The 20,584-nt window shown below is 40.6% G+C and overlaps 1 protein-coding gene across 1 annotated transcript in view; it reads left to right on the top strand.

Moving 5' to 3' along the window:
- The window catches only part of cdk14 (cyclin dependent kinase 14), a 193,113-nt gene that overhangs the window by 133,545 nt on the left and 38,984 nt on the right, over nt 1–20,584 (top strand). Inside the window, exons 12-14 of the mRNA XM_073486226.1 lie at nt 4,012–4,060; nt 10,616–10,755; nt 14,363–14,513. Of these exons, the coding sequence (XP_073342327.1) occupies nt 4,012–4,060; nt 10,616–10,755; nt 14,363–14,478 (305 nt within the window). The 3' untranslated portion in view covers nt 14,479–14,513. The remainder of the gene's footprint in view (nt 1–4,011; nt 4,061–10,615; nt 10,756–14,362; nt 14,514–20,584) is intronic.

The following is a 20,584-nucleotide window of genomic DNA, read 5'->3' as shown; positions in this document are numbered from 1 at the left end:
TGATCAAATTGGAGGGGAAAGAATCACCTCACGTGTAGCGGAATATTGATCTGCTGGTAATGCACAGAAATGCACTTGAAGTTGAACCCAGATTGAAAGAAGCTCTTCTGAAGATTACATCATCGTAGGGATAAAGTTCATTCAGAGTTCATTTAAAATGAGTCTGAAAATCTGATGAATAATTATTTTTTCAAAGAGTAATGATGTCTGAGGAAACCCAGCATTCAAAGCAAATCAAAGGTTTAGAGCAGAGATGCCAAATGTGCGGCCTGCGGGCCTGAGTTGACCTGCAATAAGATTCAGTTTGACCCAGCAGATGTTTTAAGGGAAAAAATAATAATAAAAATGTTTTTTTTTTTCCAATGAATGTTTATGCTGTTTTATTTTTTGTTAAGTAAAATACATTTCACCACAATTCACATGTAAAATGCAGTGATACATGCATTAATCTTATAACTGTCCTCTTCAGTAACAGCTCTTTTCTAACAGAGCTTGTTAGTGAACACAGGAAAAAGACAGACTGTTCAGTTGTTCTGATATTAGTTTTACAAATGAGATTACTGTCAAAACTGCATGTTAATGTGAGGATTTCACTGGATGGGTATTATTCTTTGTAAAACTAAAGAATTTGTTAAACCAAAGTCCTTGATGAGATCTTTGCAATATTCCAATGATCTTATATTTATTGACTCAATGAAACAAAAACAAAAAAACAATAACAAAGTTTTGATTTTATGTATGTAACTTTTTTCACATACATGTATAATGAATGTATAAAACAATGTAGAATAAAATCCAGTTCACTGCAGAGGTAGCAGTAAGCAGCAGATGGCAGTATTGCATCAGTGTGGAACACCTCCTGGTGGTTGTTTCCGCAGCACTGATCTCTGAGCTGACTGCTATCTGCACATTTTTCCAAAACACTGTGGCTGTATCACTTTCCTGGTTATGATTCATTACATTTTTACCATTTTATTCAACATCCATAATAATTTCTGACTTCTTTCTTTTTTTCAGCCCAACCTTTACAGTGCATTAAGTCTGGATTTAAGACATGACAGTGTGGCTTTACTTCAGAGTAGAGACGCCACTTATTTTTCACATTTTTGTGGTTATGAAAAGCTTCCACAGATATTTCCTCATTTCCAGCCATCTCTCTCTCTCGTGGCTCTCTCCCTCTATTCCACTGTCTACTTATTGATATTCTAAGTCGGGCTTCCACACTGCATTCTGCACAAATGTACCTTTAAACTGATTCTTTATTATCACCGTTTGCTAAAGCAGGGAAAGAATTTCTCTTAATGATCATTTATGTTTCTTGGTCGTATTTCACAAGACTGAAGAGAAACCTGCATACATACAGTATAAGCCAAGATAACATAGACTAGTGCCGGATTAGATGAGATCAGAATTTTTTTTTGTAACCATTTCAGTTGAAACTAGTTGTTGAGATTAGTTTTTCCAAGCTCAGCTTGAGCATGTGGTGATAACATTGTTTATAGATTTAAAAAGTTAACAATACAACCTCACAATTGGTTAAATAGGACACTTCCACCTTTTCAGATTAGGTATAATTTTGAGTTGTGAATGTATCTCCTGTTATAGAGTGTGTTGTACTAAACAGAGTCAAGACGCTTTAAAGGTCCCATATTATGCTCATTTTCACGTTAAAATTGTAGTTTTGGGTGTCTGCTAGAAAATATTTACATGCTTTAATGTTCAGAAAACACATGTTTTTTGCCCCTCTATGCACCCTCTGTCTGAACACTCTATTTTAGTGCCTGTATCTTTAAGGCCCCCCCTCCCGAAAAGCCCAGTCTTCTCTGATTGGTCAGTCTTCACAGGCCTGAGCAGGCACCACTCACCATATTTCCACATCAGCTGGTTTTGTGACCACAGCCGTGCTTGAGGCGTTGGGTTACTGTATAGTTGTGACTTCTTACAGAAGTCCTGATGGCTCGTTTGAAGGCATCATTTCTGCATTCCTGCATGTATTGAGCATTATAATACTTTGACAGTATTTATATAGTACATAGACCTGCTTTACAATCAAATATCAAATCAAATTTTGAACTATTTTAATTTGGGAACCCCAGGTGCTGGAATATGGACTGTAGGCAGGATACTCTTCAGTGACCTTGAAACTAGAGCTTACATTGTGTTTTGTTAGCATTTAAAACACGTTCATGTTCATCATGTCTATTCAAGCGTATCATCACTTTTCCTCCGACCTCCACTCATCTATTTCTGGGTACTCTGGCTGGCAGCCGTTAAACTATGGCCAGTTCAGACCAGCCCTGGCACTGAACTGGGTGGCTGGACTCACTGCCGGCTAGCTGGCAGGCTGAAGACTGAAACTGTAAGACAGTTGGGTGGTTGGCTATAGGATTAGCTGGCAGTGTGGGAGGCGGGCTAGCTCGCTGGGTGGCTGGCTAGCTTGTGCGGTAGCCGGTCAGTTGGCAGCTCAGACTGACTGTGTGTCCACATGGCAGTTTTGGCTGAGATTAAGAGAACAGTGCAGAGCCTCAAACACTCATAACATAACAAACATAGCTGTGGAAATATGGAGAGACTGTCTCACCAAACTATTCTCAAAATTATGACAATTTAATGTGGTCTGGCTTTGGAGCAGAAGTACATAGCTCATACATTATTTCTCAACAGCATTTCTGAAATGATATGAGCCACTCCTTAATCTGGCAAACTCGTATACAAAACAACATGCATTGCAATAAAATTTAAAGTTTTGTAATTGGTTTGCATGTAGTCTCATAGTCATCTTTATAAACAAGTGTGGTTGACACAGCCTACAAACATGTTCATATACCAAGGTAGGAAAAGTATACGTGTAATCAATTCCATTCATTATGGCTACATTCCTCTAAAATGATATGGCACACTTGCATGGCTTTCTCAGACACTTAAACTGAACGCATAACAAACCTTTACAAATCAGTCTGTTTCCTGTCATGATGCTGTAAAAAGGAACATGCGTATATTGTGGAAACATGTTTATCTTTACTTAGTAGGGACAGCTTGGTTTTGCATAACAACATGATTTTTTAGGTTTTTAACAGGATTGACTTCTTTTAATGCAAAACACCTCTGTGGTGAGTTTACACCATGATCTTTTGTCCATATAGTGGTGATTTTTATGTTTTTATGAACAATAATTAAAAAAATCCTGTAAGATCAGGTTATTTTGGTGCTACTTTATAGCCCACTCTATTTTTAATTGTCTTGTGAATTCTAAAATAAAGTATTCAAACAATGAAAGAGACCACAGTAGTGGGCAGCACAATGAAAAGGCAAAGGAGCATTGGAATCACCTGCACTGTAAGAGCTGAAAACACTGCTCTCATATATTTCAGATTAAAAGCCTTCAGGGAATGGGAGGGATATGCCCTCTGAGCCTCCGGAAGCATTTATGCTGAAAGCTTACAGTGACAAATTGTAAACAAGCGCAAAATAGATAATGTTTATTGTTTCTCTTTTGAAATTTAGTATCTAACCAAGACATATCACAGATCAATGGACAGAACAATAACAAGTAGCAATTATGAAACACACACACACACACACACACACACACACACACACACACACACACACACACACACACACACACACTCCTTTATCAACAGTCAACCCTCATTCTACACTGCCCAAGTATGGACCTCTGTTTCTCGTCATTTTGATAAAACAAAACTGAATATTTACTTTAAAGCTCTTTCCCCATAATATTTATGCAAATGTGATTTTTTAAAGAAATTGCCACACACACACACACACACACACATAACACAGTGCCTCCTACTATGTAGTTTAGATATTTTGTCATTTATCAGATATCAGAGGACTATATAGGCTATATATGTATTTTAGATGTAATCAGCCTTAAGCAGTTTAAGTATTTAAGAACAGTGTATCATGTGTGTAACTTCATTGTGATGAGAAACATGTACATGAGCTCAATAACTGAACTCTTGGTTTGTTGTCTTCTGTCCACAGACCGCTTTACAGTGTACAGCGCTAAGAAGCTCCGACAAGCGTGGAATAAGTAAGTGAACTGTTCAAATATGTGTTTTGTGTGTGTTTTGTGTGTGTGTGTGTGTGTGTGTGTGTGTGTGTGTGTGTGTGTGTGTGTGTGTGTGTGTGTGTGTGTGTGTGTGTGTGTAAATGTATAGTGTTATGTCAGAGGGTGTTGTCACTGATGGACACACTGTACTGTGTATCCTATCCTATCCTTTCTTTAACTCCTACAGGTAGTGAAGAGACTGTCACTGCAGCTTACACACTGTTACACACTTTCTGTTACTCACGTGCTCTTCCTCTAGCCTCCACCCTTCCTGTAGCATGTGTGTGTGTGTGATTCTGCTCTGGGACATGAAGCACATATGGCAGGGAAAGGGCATGGTGGCACCGTCAGGGCTCCCCCCAGATGTGTGCCACTGTTTGCCCCAGGCATACATCTGGAGGAGAGAGCACAGAGGGCAAAGGGGAGTTTGTCTCTTTTCCTCGGGGAATTTTAAAGCAGCACCAGGCAAGTGATTTATGTAAAACTCCAGCTGTCTAATCAGCTGGAATTGCAAAGTATAGTTGCTTCAGCACAGATCTATTCCCGCTAACTAAAGCTCACATCACACGGAACTCCTAATACCTGGCTTCATCCTGTGATTAATACTAATTACATAGGTCATTGGTGTCCTTTATCCCAGGAGAAAATGGGAAGAGTCTTCTGTGAAGAATTATTCCCAGAATAAGTGACTGTAATGTGGCAGAAATCCAATCTCTGTATGAATCAGCATGCCAGTAATTTTGGGTTGAACTTTTTCTGTCCCAGGTCAAGAATTTGGAGCCCAGTGGAAATGATTAGAGTTTTGATAACATTTTGGGCAACAATACTTTTGGCTCAGTACGTTTGAATGGAAGACTGTAATTATCCTGGACAAATTAGCCTCACCTTACAATAAGGAAATGGCTGTTATGGTAAATTTTCCCAAAGTAACTGCTAGAAATACAATTTACTTAGCCAACAAGTTAACACTTAGCCTAGCAATGATAACTCAGCGGGGTGTGTTAGGTCAAATAAACATCATTCTCTTTCACACTAGACTGCATGAACACTTACTTAAACTAATCTGAAACATATCAGTGTATTGATTAATGTCTATATAAATACATCAGTGCAACATCTGCCTTACAACAAATTGACCAGGTAAGTTTAAAATGCTGTGACCATTCATTTTAGGAATTGTGTTCCAGCTTGTGATGTGGCAGTGACTTTTGTGCCTTGTGTTGATTATTATGATTGCATAAGTTTCAGTTAAGCCAGTTAATGCATGGCGAAGAGATTTTCAAGCCCTCACCTCTGTCAGTTTCCTTATTTTTTTAGTGGCACAAGCAGATTTATTATAACCTGACACAGCCACACCCTTATCGAAGCCAGTCACGAGAAGAGCAAAAACATGTTTTCCATCAGGAAAAGGCTTCATTGCCTCATCTTTGCTCTTCTTTCAATTAAATATTCTCTCCAGTTCTGATAAAGTTGATGCTATGGCTGCTACGCTAATCCCTTAAGGTGCCACTATTGTTGCTTTTTCAAAAAGTTGCTTTTCTCACTAGTTGTCACACCTAAACCAAGCCTGTAGCTGCCAGTAGTTCCTCAAAGGACTCTTATTGGTTCAACCACCGTTTGTTTGGCCACAAGCAAATACTCTGAAGCTTGAAGATGGATTTGAGGGAACATATGATGAAGTGGTATTACGCAACATTTATAGGAAATTCAGGTTAAATTTCAACATTAATGATTATCAAAGGTAATTATTAATTAAATTAAATAATAAGATCTTATTTACATTAGATAGCCTCAGGAGCACTGTGTGTGTGTGTGTGTGTCTGTGTCTGTGCGTGTGTTTGTGTGTGCGTGCATTTGTTTGTGTGTGTGTGTGTGTGTGTGTGTGTGTGTGTGTGTGTGTGTGTGTGTGTGCGTGTGTGTGTGTACGTACATTTGTTTGTGTGTGTGTGCGTGCATGTGTTTGTTTGTGTGTTTTTGGAGATACTGAACAAAACTGTGCCGGCCCTGCTCTGACAGCCAGCAGGAGAGGCGCTGTGATTTTATAACTGACCTGAACTACTTTAACTTCCTCTGACTGTGTGTAAATAGAGTCCATTTTGAAAACCCACAATGAATGACTTCATCTGTGGATCCCAACACTAGTTTTAAATGAACTAGTAATTATTAAGTTCATGGTAACGATTTAATACACGAAGTTGGTTATGGATTTAAAACTAGCGTGTTAAACTAGATGATCTAATGAAGAAGTATGTGAAGTCGTCCATGAGCTCACCTCATGGCCGGAGTGTTGTGCAGAAATTAACTACTTGGAAAACTGGTTATTACAAAACAGGTTTTTATGCGTCAGACATCTTTTTGAAAACGGTTGATGCAAAATGAAAGGCAGATTAAAATGAATTGAGGTGGATTGTCCCTCAGCTCCCTCTCTGTCAGTCCCTGCCCAGTCTCCAGGAAATAAAAATGTGAAGAAAGAAAGTGAGGTGGAATGTTAATGACCATCACTTCCTCTCTGCTGCCTTTTATCCCAGGCCAGGGAACGATGAATTTGATATGAACTTACACAGTCACTTTGTCTCTGCCCTGAGAGTTGGCTCACCCTCTGCTGCTCTCTTATTTCTGCTCTCAGTCAACCATGTACAGCAAATCGTGATATTGATATCAACTCAATGCATAAATACAGAAACATATAGGGTGAGGTCATGTGGATTTACAGTGTTAATATTGCAAGATATGGCATTTTTGAATTTTTTGCATCTCTGATTGTTCTCCCCCACCTCCTCCTTATGCGGTCACTCTTTACACTCTTTACAGATTTATTTTCAACAGTGAGTTGTGACGGTTTAGAAAGAATCGGACAGTGACGTTGTCCTGCTGATAGAGACACACACTTTTATACATTGTTCTAGAGAACATAGAGTAATGACAGATTGTTTCATTTAATTTTGAGCATCTGTTGCCTTCGTTTATCGAGGAAGTTTCACTGAGAACCAGACTCTCTTCTGCAGAAACAGGCTAATTATACACATTCACACCTGGAAGCTGTTCAGACAACATTCAGCCTGCACAGCTACAGTCTCATCCCCTGGTAGTCTGGGGATTGAACTTCCAGTTACAAGCCTAAAAAGAATAAATATTGGGAAAACAATGAGTACTGTTTTTGATTCACTGGTTAATTTATTGTTCATTTTGTCATTGATCATTTTTGCATCAAAACTTGCTACATGGGAACACATTAAATATTAACCATGAATTAAAATGCTGGTATCTGGACTGTTCAGCACTGTATACAGAAGTTGATAACTACAACAGTTGCGTGCTAAGGCCTGTTCTCCATGTACCAATCAAAGTTGCCTTCATGACACCCTCATTGTCAAATGAGTCAGACACGATGAAAGCTCTTCATAGGATGTCTTCAGACTAAAAACACAACAGCTTTCTTCCAAAACAGCTCCTGGTTGCTGCCCAGCTCAAACAAAGAGTTCGGCCAGTCTCTGCTGTATTGAATGGATGATACAGGCAGGTGGTTGCCTCTGCCCCACCTCCACCAGGTCCTGCTATAGTTTTCTGATAGAATACCATGAAAAAGCATGCGCCACACACCACTGAAGAAGGAATGCCTCTTACCTGTCATCACCTGAAGCTGTTTGATAGTTTAGGAGATACTATCGATCCTGCTGCAGATGTGCGATTATTCACTCGGTCTAGCTGACAGCAATAGCAGCAAGGAATGTGCACTCCACTGCACATCATCACTTTGCAAAGGCCAACATGCTCATATCCTACACATATCTACCTGTTTGTCTCTATGCCTGCAGAGAAACTACAAAGCAAAGCCAAGTCAAGATAAATTTGCTTACAGACACAGCCACTGTTACCGAGAACATATGGATTCATTGGGTTTATTGGAGGATTTATTTGCTCCAACAGTGGTAAAGGCTTAGGTGATTTAGTGTTTCAATTTCATATAGTTGAGGGACTCACACAGGATTAATTAACATTTATTGGAGGTTTTGCTATGAAACTCACTGGTTGCAGTGCTCCCCAGAAGCTGGACCCTTCCACTGTGGACACCCAATGCTTGTATTAGCTCAAATTAGATTTGTTGGCGGTGCACAAGTTGGAGCACAGCTCATTGCAGTGCATGTTTGGCCTTGTAGTGTAACACGTTGTGCTGATATGAAACATTGAGCTTGGAGGCTTATTGTTGATCTGCAAATAGCAGTTTGACCAAAGAATCTTAGTTCACCTTGTGCTTACGAGGATTTTATGGAGCTTTAAGCAATGACAGGAAACTTAACTCAACTGCTTCTGAAGAGTGCTTAGCTGTCTGCAGATGTGACTGTGGTGGCACTGGGGTGCTTCCAGGTGTGAATGTGTGTTCTGTAACATTATGTGAACAGAGTCTGGCGCTTAACAATACTTTCCTGGTTAATCAAAGAGAGATAAGTAGTAATTAAGTAATCTGTTATACCACATTTACTAGATAACACAATTTGAAAGATACCTTGTATAACTAAGCTAATTTTGTTATTCTTATTTTGATTATCCTTAATTTTATTTGTATTTAGTTTCTCTTGTCTATGAACAGAATAAAGAAAACCTTAAATAACTGGCTAAAAATCCATCCTTGCTACAGAGCCTCTCTCAACCATATCTCATGTGGTTACGTCATACGTGTGGATAAGGATGGCTTTTTTTTTATATATAAGAATTTAAATATTTGATATTGTTGTTCATTTAATATTTCTGTTTTGTAGTACCCGGTTAAACGTCACGGTTCGACTTATGAGGCAAGTGCATGAGCTAGTCGAGAGGTCTCAGTCAGCTCAGACATGGACAATATAAGGAGGTCACAGAGGGCTGAACAATGACTGAGCTATATATAAATACAAGTAGTACATTGGTAAAAAAAAAAAAAATTGAGAAGAGAGCATTGCTGAGTTTTATGGATATGGACAACCAAGTCAAGTTTTTCCACTTTGTGGTACGGGTGAGAAGTCATTCACAATCTGATTTTGCCATGTGGTCATTGTTCCTGGAACAGGAACTCCAACTGACCAATTGCGTTTTTGTAATGTCATAGCTCAGATTCAGGGAAAAGACAGACACAGGAGAAGTAATGTGTGGTTAACATTGTGAAAGGGTCTATTTTAACCCAAACCATTATTTTTTGTATGATTTCTTTTTCCCATTTTTGTAGCCTAACCGTAAACTGCAACAGAACACTGACACAATGGAAGATGATAAATACTCTGTGTAAAAATAACATTCCAGTTGCATTGATGCACCTGGAGCAACCTTAATCAGCAAGTTAACATGAAGACAATGAATTATGATCTATGAACAACTCCAACACAGTGATATCAGATAAGCCAAGAAGTAACCATGGTATCACTTTGAAAATATTGAATAGCTGAACAAACTGTCTATCTGCTGCTTCAAACTAAAGCTCAGCACTGGCCTCAGAAAGCCATGTGATTAAAGCAGTAATCTAGGAGGCCTTGTGCCATCAGTATAGTTTCACACACTAGTTTTAAACTTTGCAGTAGAGTTACACAGAGTGTATGAGCTGTATGAGAAAGAGGCGAGAGGAGGCCCTGATGGACTTCATTAACTTTATCTCTGCCTCTTTGCTGAGTGGCGTTGATGAGTTGAACAGAGATTTATCCTCCCTCTGTCTCTCTGCTGATAAGTCGAGTTGAGATCCCTATTGAGAGCCATGGGAGTGGCTGTCAGAGTGCTTGACTAGGGAGCCAACCATGAGAAGCCTGCAGAACATGAGAGGCACTCTGAGCAGTGCGAGCGGCAGGCCAACGAGCTGCGCTGAATAACATCATGTTTATTTAATGCAATGGATGCCTAATTACTGACTGAATTTGTTGCTCTTCATTTATTTTCATTCTCTTCTCCCCCTCAGCGCTGCTAGGTAGGGCTGGTTCAGGAGTTCAGTGACTCCCAGTACGAGCACACACCCAGACACATAATCACACACACACACACACACACACACACACACACACACACACACACACACACACACACACACACACACACGCACACACACGCACACACACACACACACACACACACACACACACACATTCACATCAAGTCAGCTTGCATCTTAGATCCTGCTTTAATGAACACTGTTCGTTTCTCACGGTGACCCAGTCACCATGTACGAGGCGAGCTTAAAAGAGAAAGGTGTAAGAATGTGTGTGTGTGCTCTTTTGCCTACAGTGTGTGTGTCTAAGAAGAGTTTTTCCTCTTGAGTCAGCACACCTTCAGCATAATTAAAATGCTTATTTTTTGTTGTCAGCAGCTCTGTGAATTGGAGGAAAAGTGAGTTGCTCTCTCAGAGGGATGAATGAATGCTGGGCGTGATGGGTAACTGTAGTTTATTTGGCTGAAACAGAAGTGGTTGGTTTCTTGGGTCTGAATAGGTTGACTGCCTGTTTTTTAATGTATCTCTGTATATACTGTATATGTATGTTTCTGTGGTCACGCTCTCTGATTACATGTGTTTCTGTGTGTCAGGTTGGGCTATGTGGACCATGCTGAGGAGTTGGCGTCCAGGTTCCTCCAGTGCTTCCCAAAGAACCGGCTGTCAGCCCAGGCAGCGCTGAACCACGAATACTTCAGTAACCTTCCCCCACGGCTCTGGGAGCTGCAGGACAGTACGTTACACAACACACCCATTACTGTAGCTCTGACATCACTTGTCTGTGCAGACAACTCACACTTTAGAGGTGCTGCTTAATGTGTTCAGGTCAGGTCATAATATGCAATATAGCAACTGAGTTTTGACAGGACTTTATTGCTCATAGTAATTCATAACCACAACATGGTTCAAGGTTCATTTAATTGTCATTCTACAGCAGAGACTTGTACAACATAATTAATCCCTTCATGGTACACAAGTAAAACAAAAAATATGGTGGACAATGACAATGAGTTCAGGAGTCTCACATCCTGAGGAATGAAGCTGCTCTGTAGTCTGGTGATATGGCCGTGGATACTTCTGTATCTTTTGCCAGACAGCAGCAGGGTGACCAGCCCGTGGTTAAGGTCGGTCTTGTCTTTTAGAAATGTAGGTATGATAAACTATGCAGAAGGGTCAAACCTGTGAGGTGCAATAATTAGCATCAAAAACTGAGTCATAACTTACTCTCCAGTGTGTAGGATTTAGTATGCGTTTCTAATTGCATTACTTTTGCAGCGTTACTTTCACCAAAATAACAGTCGAAGTACGACTCACCATTATAAAATGGAAGAGGGTAATATAGTTTGTAGCGGCTAATCAAAGCACAGAAGCTCAAGTCCATTGCAGTTCATCTTACATCCAGTGGTGGGTGCTATTAAAGCCTCCTAAATCCTGTGCACTGGACCTTTGAAGAACTCACTAGTAAGCAGGACATTAGTTACATCCAGTAAGAGCAAACATGTGCAGATCTATGCTTTGTTAAAATTAGAGTTACCTTGACCGTCAGAAACTTGGCCTTTGTCTTGTTACTCTTTTTTCTGTCTTTCTCCCTTTCTTTGCCCTCCTCTCTCTCCTTTGTCTTTTTCTTTATCTCTCTTTTTTTTCGCGCTCCCTCAGCTCCACTGGATCATACAGTATCCTCCTGCCCTCTGTCTCTGTCTCTGTGTAAAGAAGGCACGAGCAGCGACCTGGGGTTGTTTTTGTTCATGTAGAGAAAGCCTGTCTTATTATGTGGATGCCGTTGGGACTGTAAGCCCAGCTGGACCTCTACTGGCCACAGCTACATGCTCAGTTTGATTTTCTCTCTTCCTGATTGCTTGTTTGCCCGGAGCAACAGCATTCTGAGGCACTCTTTAAATAAGAAAACACAGCACCTCAGAAACACACAGCATCTTAGCTATCAACACATCTTCAATTTAAAGCAGGTTTTTATAAATACTGTAAGAGTCAGGGGTTTCAACAGTTAGGCTATATTTCAATTAATCCTACAGAATTGGGCTATTGCATGACAGTATGTCAGAGATGACTGAATATCCATATTATTTGTCAGGCTACATATACATACATCAACAATCCCTTAAGCTGTTATTCATTAGTGATGTGAGAAGCCTGCTCAGCAGACCTGATTGTGCTGCCTCTGACATGGTGGTAATATTAATGGGAGAATTCCATTTTTTAATTCCCCCCGATTAGGATTTTTCAGCATTATTAATCCTGTTATCAGCACCCAGCAGGTTGCCATGTCTGAAAAGAATCATAAAGCGGCGGTCACTAAGAGAAGGAGAAAGGAGAGAGATGGCTCATTTTGATTTTTGTCATGCTTGCTCTCTCTGTCTCTCTATTCCCCCTTTATCTCTCTCTCTCTGATTCTCTATTTTGTGCACGTACATGTGACACGCAGGCAAAGCAGCAGAGCCACTGAGGGAAGAATGGGACTGAATTAAAACTGTTTCATGAAATGAGGACAGGAGTGGATAAACACAAAGTGTCTTCAATGTGTGCATGTGGAAGACAAGTGGGGATTTGCTGCTTGCACTTTTGTGGGGGAAGGATGTGTCAAAATTATGCAAATGAGAAGTGAATGTGAGATAAAGCACTGGCTAATTACTCCAGTTGTGAGTATTTGGCTACAGCTGCAGCATGGTAATCATGTTGTTCCACCAGGAAAGACTGGAGCCAATGGGAGCAGCCCAGTTAAAGCATTTTGTACTGCTAGCTAAAACAACACTAACAATACTCTGAAACTATCCAAGTAAAAGATGGTCAAGAAAACAAGTCATTGATGGTTGAGAAATTGATGAACCTTTCAAGTACATGTCTCTGTTATCCCTACAGGGGTGGACAGTATGTTTTCTATGGCCAACTGTGCACTCTATTGTCATGAGTATTATGGATTTATCCAGACAATACTCAGACAGATTACCAGGCACAATGGCAGAATTATTGAGACAATAGAGCTCCTGAGGTTGCTGTTACTGTGTGGATTGGATTGTGACATTTTTAATTTGATTTCAGTGAGAGTGTGTGGGTGTCTGGCAGTGTGAGAAGTGAGAGCAAATGCCTTGGGAGAACTCCTGTCTCTCCGGATTCTCTGGTAGATTTACATGGATCTACAAGTGAAATAAAAGTGTTTCGACAGAGTACTTGTCCACCACTTCCACTGTCCTCTTGGCTAAACTGATTGACTTTATTTCCAAGTTAGAGGGGATGATGTGCTCAGAATGGAGCCAGTGTGAATCTGTTTGTGCTGATATCACTATTGTTTCCTAAAATATAAGCAAAACAACAGAGTTGTGTAAAAAATTACCTTTTAATATCTTTCTTTTAATGACATTCTCAATTAACATCAACATTAAACCTCTCTTGGATAATATTACAGGATTGTAGGTTTATGTTACGGCCAACAGTTATTTCCATCTTCATTTATGAGACACCATGTCTTCTTTCCATCAATTTGTCGTGACAGATGGCTATAAATACTGCAGTGCCCATGGGCCTTAGCCACGCATTGAAAGGGGTTGCAGAGGAGGAGATAAGAGGTAAAGGTGAACACCAGCATCCACCTCTGGGAGGACAGGTGGATGCTGGTACTGCACAATGCCACAGATGTCACAAGTTTTGAGAGAGCGTGCAGTTGGCATGGTCACTGCAGGAATGTGCATCAGAGCTGTTTCCTCTGAACCGAATGTTCATTTCACTTCCATAAGCCATCTGCAATGACGTTTTTGAGAATTTGGCAGTGCATTCAACTTGCCTCACAGCCACACACCACATGTACCCACACCAGTCCAGGACCTCCACATCTAGCCTCTTCACCTGCAAGATCTTCTGAGACCAGGCGCCTAGACAGCTGATCCAAACTGTCAGGAAGCATCTCAGGGACGCTCACCATCAACATTTGGATGAAATAAGCCTTATTTGAAAAAGTCTTAGATTTTTATTTCAACTTGTGAAAAGTGGGAGCAAAAACAAAATTATGCACTTATATTTTTCTGGAGTGTGCATCCGGCCATAAGCATCTACTGTCCTTCAGACCTTCTTTACTTTTCACACCTAGTACTTTATTACTAGTTTATAGTAATTACCTAATTACAAGAAGAAGCAAGTGAGCACTGTTAAAGTGTTGAAAGATACTTCTCCCTGTGGCAAAAATATTTAAATCCTAAAAAGACTTGCTGCATATAAATATTCAAATACTCACTTTTTAATAACCGTCTCTATCTTGAAAAACTCACTTGGAAATGTTCTCCTTCCTGTCAGCCTACATACCTCTAATCCGCTTGCGTCTTCTCCCCCTGCAGTGTCTTCTATCTTCACTGTACCAAATGTCAAGCTGCAGACAGAGAGCGGGGACAGCATACAGGTGTGTGCACGAAGGAACAGTCATGGAAAGGCATCCTCTGGCAGCAAGCACTGACCTGAGGCAGCATCCTGCACATGATTGCCTGACAGGTACGTGCTCATTACCATGCAAGAAGCAGACACAAACAGTGTGCAGCAGCATGCTGTGCCACACACTCACAGACGAAATATGAAAACATACAGATGCATTTGAGGTGAAACTTTCATCTTAACTGGTTCAATGAAACATGATAACTGCAGGTCCAAAGTATCTTTACTCTTCCCTTGTGTGACACGAGTGTGCCTCGTGTCATTGACCTTTAAAAAGAAGAAAACAAATCTTTCTGTTTCCTGTTTGAATGCTGAGGGCATGCTACATGCTAACAAGGTTTTGGGTTGTGTGGATTAGCCTAAATATGGCTGCTATAACCATTTCAAGATTCTTGTAAAATGTGTGAAAGAAAAACACGTGCAGGCAAATAAAATGAGGTTTAATTATTTCTGAACACTTTAAGGCATACAGGCAACCCAGCACAGCTACTGACAGTCCTATCTTTCTACATGGAGTTTGCCTTTGATAGTGATCAATAAAGATGATGACAACAACTCTGTTTGACTTGCGGTGCGTCTCTGTGTGTGTAATGTGGTGCATAGATCTCAGACCTCTGATTGGACAGGACAGGTCATAAGAACTATCATTCTGATTAATAGGGGATGGGGTGTGGGTGGGTAAAATAATTCATCTTTGATGAGGAACATAGTAACAACATCCTCCAGCATCAGGGCCCATCTTGTGTCGCTGCTAGTTTTAGACCGACTTTGTTAAAATGAGGTGAGATCAGGTGCCTTGCTGCCACATCTCAGAGCAGCAGAAAGTGTTTGCAGTGATAAATGTCAATGGGCCCTTGATCTAAAGTCAATGTCGCAGAATTTTACCTGCTATATAGAGGGCTCAGTAATCATGTAGTAAGATGCACCTTGATTGGCAGGTTCACAACGCATGTACACTGTTCTTTAATGATAAGAGAGGCTGTGTTCAGTCATTTAAAGGTTTCCTTTCAATGCATGAGGTAATGTCACTGTAGCAAACACCATGGCTCATTTAGGCAGCAAAACTAAATCTGTAGTTATAAACAGGCCAGTACAGAGGATACTCTCCAGAGGAAAGAGCAGTGATGGAGCTCAGGAGTCGGGAGATTTCAATAATCAATGAAGTTAAACCCTGTCTCGTGCTTAAACACGTGCATCGTCTCTCTTAAGGGGGAGACGCACCTGATGTTTCTGCTGCTGGAGTCCATTGCAGGTTATGTTATTATTATGTTCCTCATCAAAGACGAACTGTTTCACCCACCCACACCCCATCCCCTATTAATCAGAATGATAGTTCTTATGTCCTGTCCTGTCCAATCAGTGGACTGAGATCTGCGCACCACATTACGCACACAGAGACTCACCGCAGCGCTCCTCCTCCTCCTCCTCCTCCAGTCATATAGAGCAGTTTGCTAATATACAGTCAAACAGAGTTGTTGTCATCATCTTTATTGATCACTATCATTGTCAAACTCCACGTAGAAAGACAGGACTGTCAGTAGCTGTGCTGGGTTGCTTGTATCCACAGTGCCTCCAGCTGATCACTGAGAAATGACACTACCTCCAGAGGGAGGAGGACTGATTCTGTCCTCTGTACAGCCCCATGCATTTTAAAATCCTCCTTACTGGACACAGACTGATCACAATGTCACCACCGTGCTCAATAACAGCAAAATCTCACCCTGGTTCAACCCAAGCATGAAGTAGACCTTAATCAAATCATGTAAATGAGATATAATAACAATAATCATCACGCTATAACGTGAAACTTATCACGTTCGTACAATAAAATAATGTTTTCACGTTATAATGTGATAGTGTTTTTTTTCTTGTGTGGCAGCAATACGCTTCCAAAGACTTTGAACCTTATTTATTTATTTTTTTCCTTTTTTTCCTTTCCCTCAAATCCAAACTCAAAAGTTGAAGTAGTTATTTTATTGGTTTTTGACAAGAAAATATAATATACATAAAAAAGTGTTTGATTTTATTTTAGAACAGGCTAATATTCTACACATTTGATCATTAGCTGTTCAGTTAATCAAGCAGTCATACTGACATCTCCCAGCCTAACACTTATCTGCATCCCACCAACACCACCGTTTTTCTTCTAACACTGACACCATGAGATCTGTGCTGTCTGCATTGAAGCAGAGAATGCAGTAATAGATGGAGGAATGGCTTTGAGTGGGCGAGGAGGGTGTCTCATTCTTTAGAGACGGGGGTCTCATTCACTGCTCAGATAAAGCTGCACTATTTGCATGTAATAAGAGGTGCAGAGGCCAGGCATGGGGATAATGGTCGGCCTAATGATGGACTCAGGATTGTGAGGGCCAGCACAGGGCCACAACACAACACTGTGGACCAGATTATATCTATAATTACTGACAGGTGCAAAGACCCACGAGACACATCAACTCTTCAACTAATAATCTGCAAGTTCCACAAGAGTCTTCAGTTTTGTATCTGGTGGTGTCCCCCCTATAAAACATGGAGTAGCTGGAGGCTGAATATTGACTATTCCAGTGAATATGTTGAATGTGTGTATCCTGATCTGAAGGCTCATGGTGTTTCTGAGTGTGAGTGTGTGTGTGTTTGTGTGTGCGTGCATGTGGAGGGTGGAAGTCACCCCACTGAGAGAGCTGTGTCCTCTCAGCTGCTGCATTTACATTGAAATCAGCCTCTTTGTCCATGCCCGGCCCAAAGCCTGACAGGCTGGGAGAGCTTCACTGATAGCAGCCTAATCCCCGTGCACACATTCACATTAATACACTTACAAATTACACCAACACATGCACGCAGCCATTTATATGTTCCCACAAACATAACTCATACACATATTTAAACTGGGTTTCCCACCAAGTATTATAGTCACAATCAACAAAAGTGTACAGAATTTGCACAATATTGCTGTATTTAATTCCTTAAAGTCAGCTCTATTTTTGTAAGTAAGTAGGGGAAAAGTATAAAACCAATAGCTATAGAAAAACATGAATTGTTCACATCATTGTGCATCAGTTGAAAAGTTGTCTTTGGCTTTCTGAACTGCTGTTTAACACAAAAAGCAGCCCCACAAAGCTCAGTACCTGGAGGCCAGGGATTGTGGTCCTCCTCCTGCAGTCCACATGTTGTTAGGCAACTAGATAAAGGGATGTTCCGTCCATTAAGTGTTGCACTTTCATAAATTTGGTGGACTCACAAGAGAATGGTCAAAGCAGCCGAGGCTGAGATATCTGTCTGTCTGTCCCTTCAGCCATCTGAGTGCATTTAAGCATGCCATGGCCACCAACTGAAATGCCGTCTATTGTTGAATCATCCATATGTTTTTGGTAGTGGCCGACCGATATATCAGTTGGCAGATATTATCAGAGGATATTGGCCCAAGTCAGATGTTTATCATATAGGTGTGTGTATGATTTTCTGAAATGCACTGATGTGAAAACTCTTTTCTGTTTTCGTTTTTAGAGATGATGATGCTTGGAGTAATTCATAATTATTAAATTCCAAGTCAAGTTTCCTGTTTCAGTGCACACACGTCATTTTAGACATTTTGGAAAGTTTATTGTTAACTGTAAATTGTAAATGATCCTGTCTCCATTACATGTCTTTGTCATGTGTTTGATAACCACATTTGAGTGATCATTGAAAAAATATCAACATTGGAATTTAATTGTTCATAATATCGGTACCAGCATCAGACCCCAAATCCAGAATCAGTCAGCCTCTCCTTTTTGGTACTTGGTACTACCAGTGGTTAATGTAGTTCTACTCCTAAGGCAAATAGAAAATTGAATTAACCATATATAATGCTGGCATGGTTACCTGCGCCTTGCTATAGAACCAATTACAATGTTTGCTTACAATAGTACAACAAATAGTTACACCACAGCAGTCACACTAATGTAGGCCAAGCAACAATGCAGTTTAGCAGCGTACAAGTTTTATATGGACAGACATTTGTCAAATGATGGATGTATCCCAGCTGACAGATTTGATGGTTTCCAAGCCATGTTCTTAACTGTCTTTAATTTTCTTTTTAAAGCGTATAGGCCTGAATCATGTTAAATGCAATCTAGGCTACCCACTGGACCACACTCTAAAGAAAATTACCACTTGAATTTACCAAAATACTAGCGGTGAGTCTGACTCTGACCAGCGATGAGACATTGGTGTTGGGTACATTGGGTTTATTAAGGATGCTAGCAAAACAATACAGTACATAAACTAGGCACAGCAGAACTGTCAGACAGGTCGGATCACAAGATAACTGCAGAAAAAAACAATTTTGCCAATGTCACATATATCCATGAGGCAAATGAACTGCCAGGTTGTACCAGGAAGTGACTATTAGCATGACTCCACTGTAATTTAGATCCATACTGTATCTCATGCAGCGATTTAGAAAAGTGGTCAGGCCATTGACCCTATGTTTGAGATGTATAAATACACTTTTATTTAAACATGCACCTGCCAGCCAATCACAAACAATTGTTTTCTTCAGCTTTCCTTTAATACTAGGATATTAGGGTAATATAAAACAGCAAATTATAATGAGAACAATGAGCACAAAGACAGCACATACATTATTTGATGTAATATTTAAATGAATGTGTATAAGCCTATCCTTTAGAGCACTGGTTTTGTGGTTTAGTAAAATCAGAGGTAAAGGAGGTGAGGAGAAGGGAAAGGGGAAGGGCAAAGGGAGGGAATAAAGAAGAGATGGAAGCAGAGGCTTGAGGGAGCAGGGCAGGGTTTCTTTTTGTTGAGGCAGCGTTGTATTATTTATAGGAGGTGGTGGAGGCAAGCCGCTTCAGACGGAGCAGAGCAAAGGAGGCAAGCAGCCCCTTTCTCTTTTGTGGGTCTATTCCCAGTGGGCAGGCTTTGTGCTGGCTGGATGGCTGCCTTTGAGGAAACCCGGGCAGCTATTGAGCCGAGAGTGAAGGCCAGGCCTGACTCACCCGTACTGAGACACAGCAACACTACAGCACTACAATGTCTGTCACTGCTGTGGCCAGAGAGGAAAAGAAAAGGACAGAGAGAGAGTGACAGAGGATGGGGGAAATAGTGGGAGTGTTTGATTTTGGCAGGGAGGGAAGAAAAATAAAGAGTGTTTTTGTCGTGAGAAAAGAGAAAGGCAGAAAGAGATAGAAGAAGCGGACTGAAAAACATGGAGGCAGGAGTGGAGAGGAGAAGAAAGAGGGAAAGGGAAAAAAGGCAGGTCTTCTTTACAGTACTGTACTGCATTGATCTATGTTTATTCATGATTCTGCATTATTCACAAGATTAGCTGATGCAACTTGGTGCCGAGGGTAGGCAACGGCTCCCCCCATCAATTCACTCAGTGACCACACAGTTCAACTCGGAGTCCCAACAACAAGTGGGAGACAGCTGCCCTGTCTCTGAGCTTCAGCACACTTCACTGCTACTCTAAGCTTGAGTGGATGAAGAATTGGATGCAGTGTGCTCACAGTCAGAATACATAGCAAAGCATAATACATTGATTCAATCAGGGAGCAAAAAGCTACATGAAAGGAGTCAAAAAACAGCTTAGTGCCTCCATCCAAACAACTATTTAGTTGTGTTTTTTAAGCAAATGTTCAGAGGCTTAAACACTTGTTACAGATCTATACAGAGATACAATATTTTGATATTTGTGTAATGCAGTCCGCACTGTTGTCATTTTCTTAGGACTCAATATTTTTACATGAACAATAACACTGTGACAGTGACTGTGTAATGTGAAGCTGCTCATACTGATGGACCCACCAGGAATGATCTTTGTAGTCTCCCTCAGCTTTATGGAGCATTTTAGCTTCTTTCAGCTCATTGTTTGGGTTTAAGAACAACAACACTTTTTTGGTTCACTCTCAGCGTTACAATCAACCTATTTTAAATATAAGACTCTTGATGAAGCCACTGTACACTGCTCAGCTCCAGACAGCAGGCAGACACTGATAGAGACCAGCTGGAGAACAAAGCGGAGCATTTAGCAGCAGAAAATTCAGCTAAATGCTACATTTGTCTTGTTAAAAATTGTTACCTTATAAATACTTCAATACTTTTTTGATACCGTGTTTTAAACAATATGATATATA

The sequence above is a fragment of the Pagrus major genome, chromosome 17, assembly GCF_040436345.1.
Source record: "Pagrus major chromosome 17, Pma_NU_1.0".
Classification (NCBI taxonomy): Eukaryota; Metazoa; Chordata; class Actinopteri; order Spariformes; family Sparidae; genus Pagrus; species Pagrus major.
Note: the sequence above shows the minus strand (reverse complement) of the source record. Positions and strands in the feature narration are given on the sequence as shown.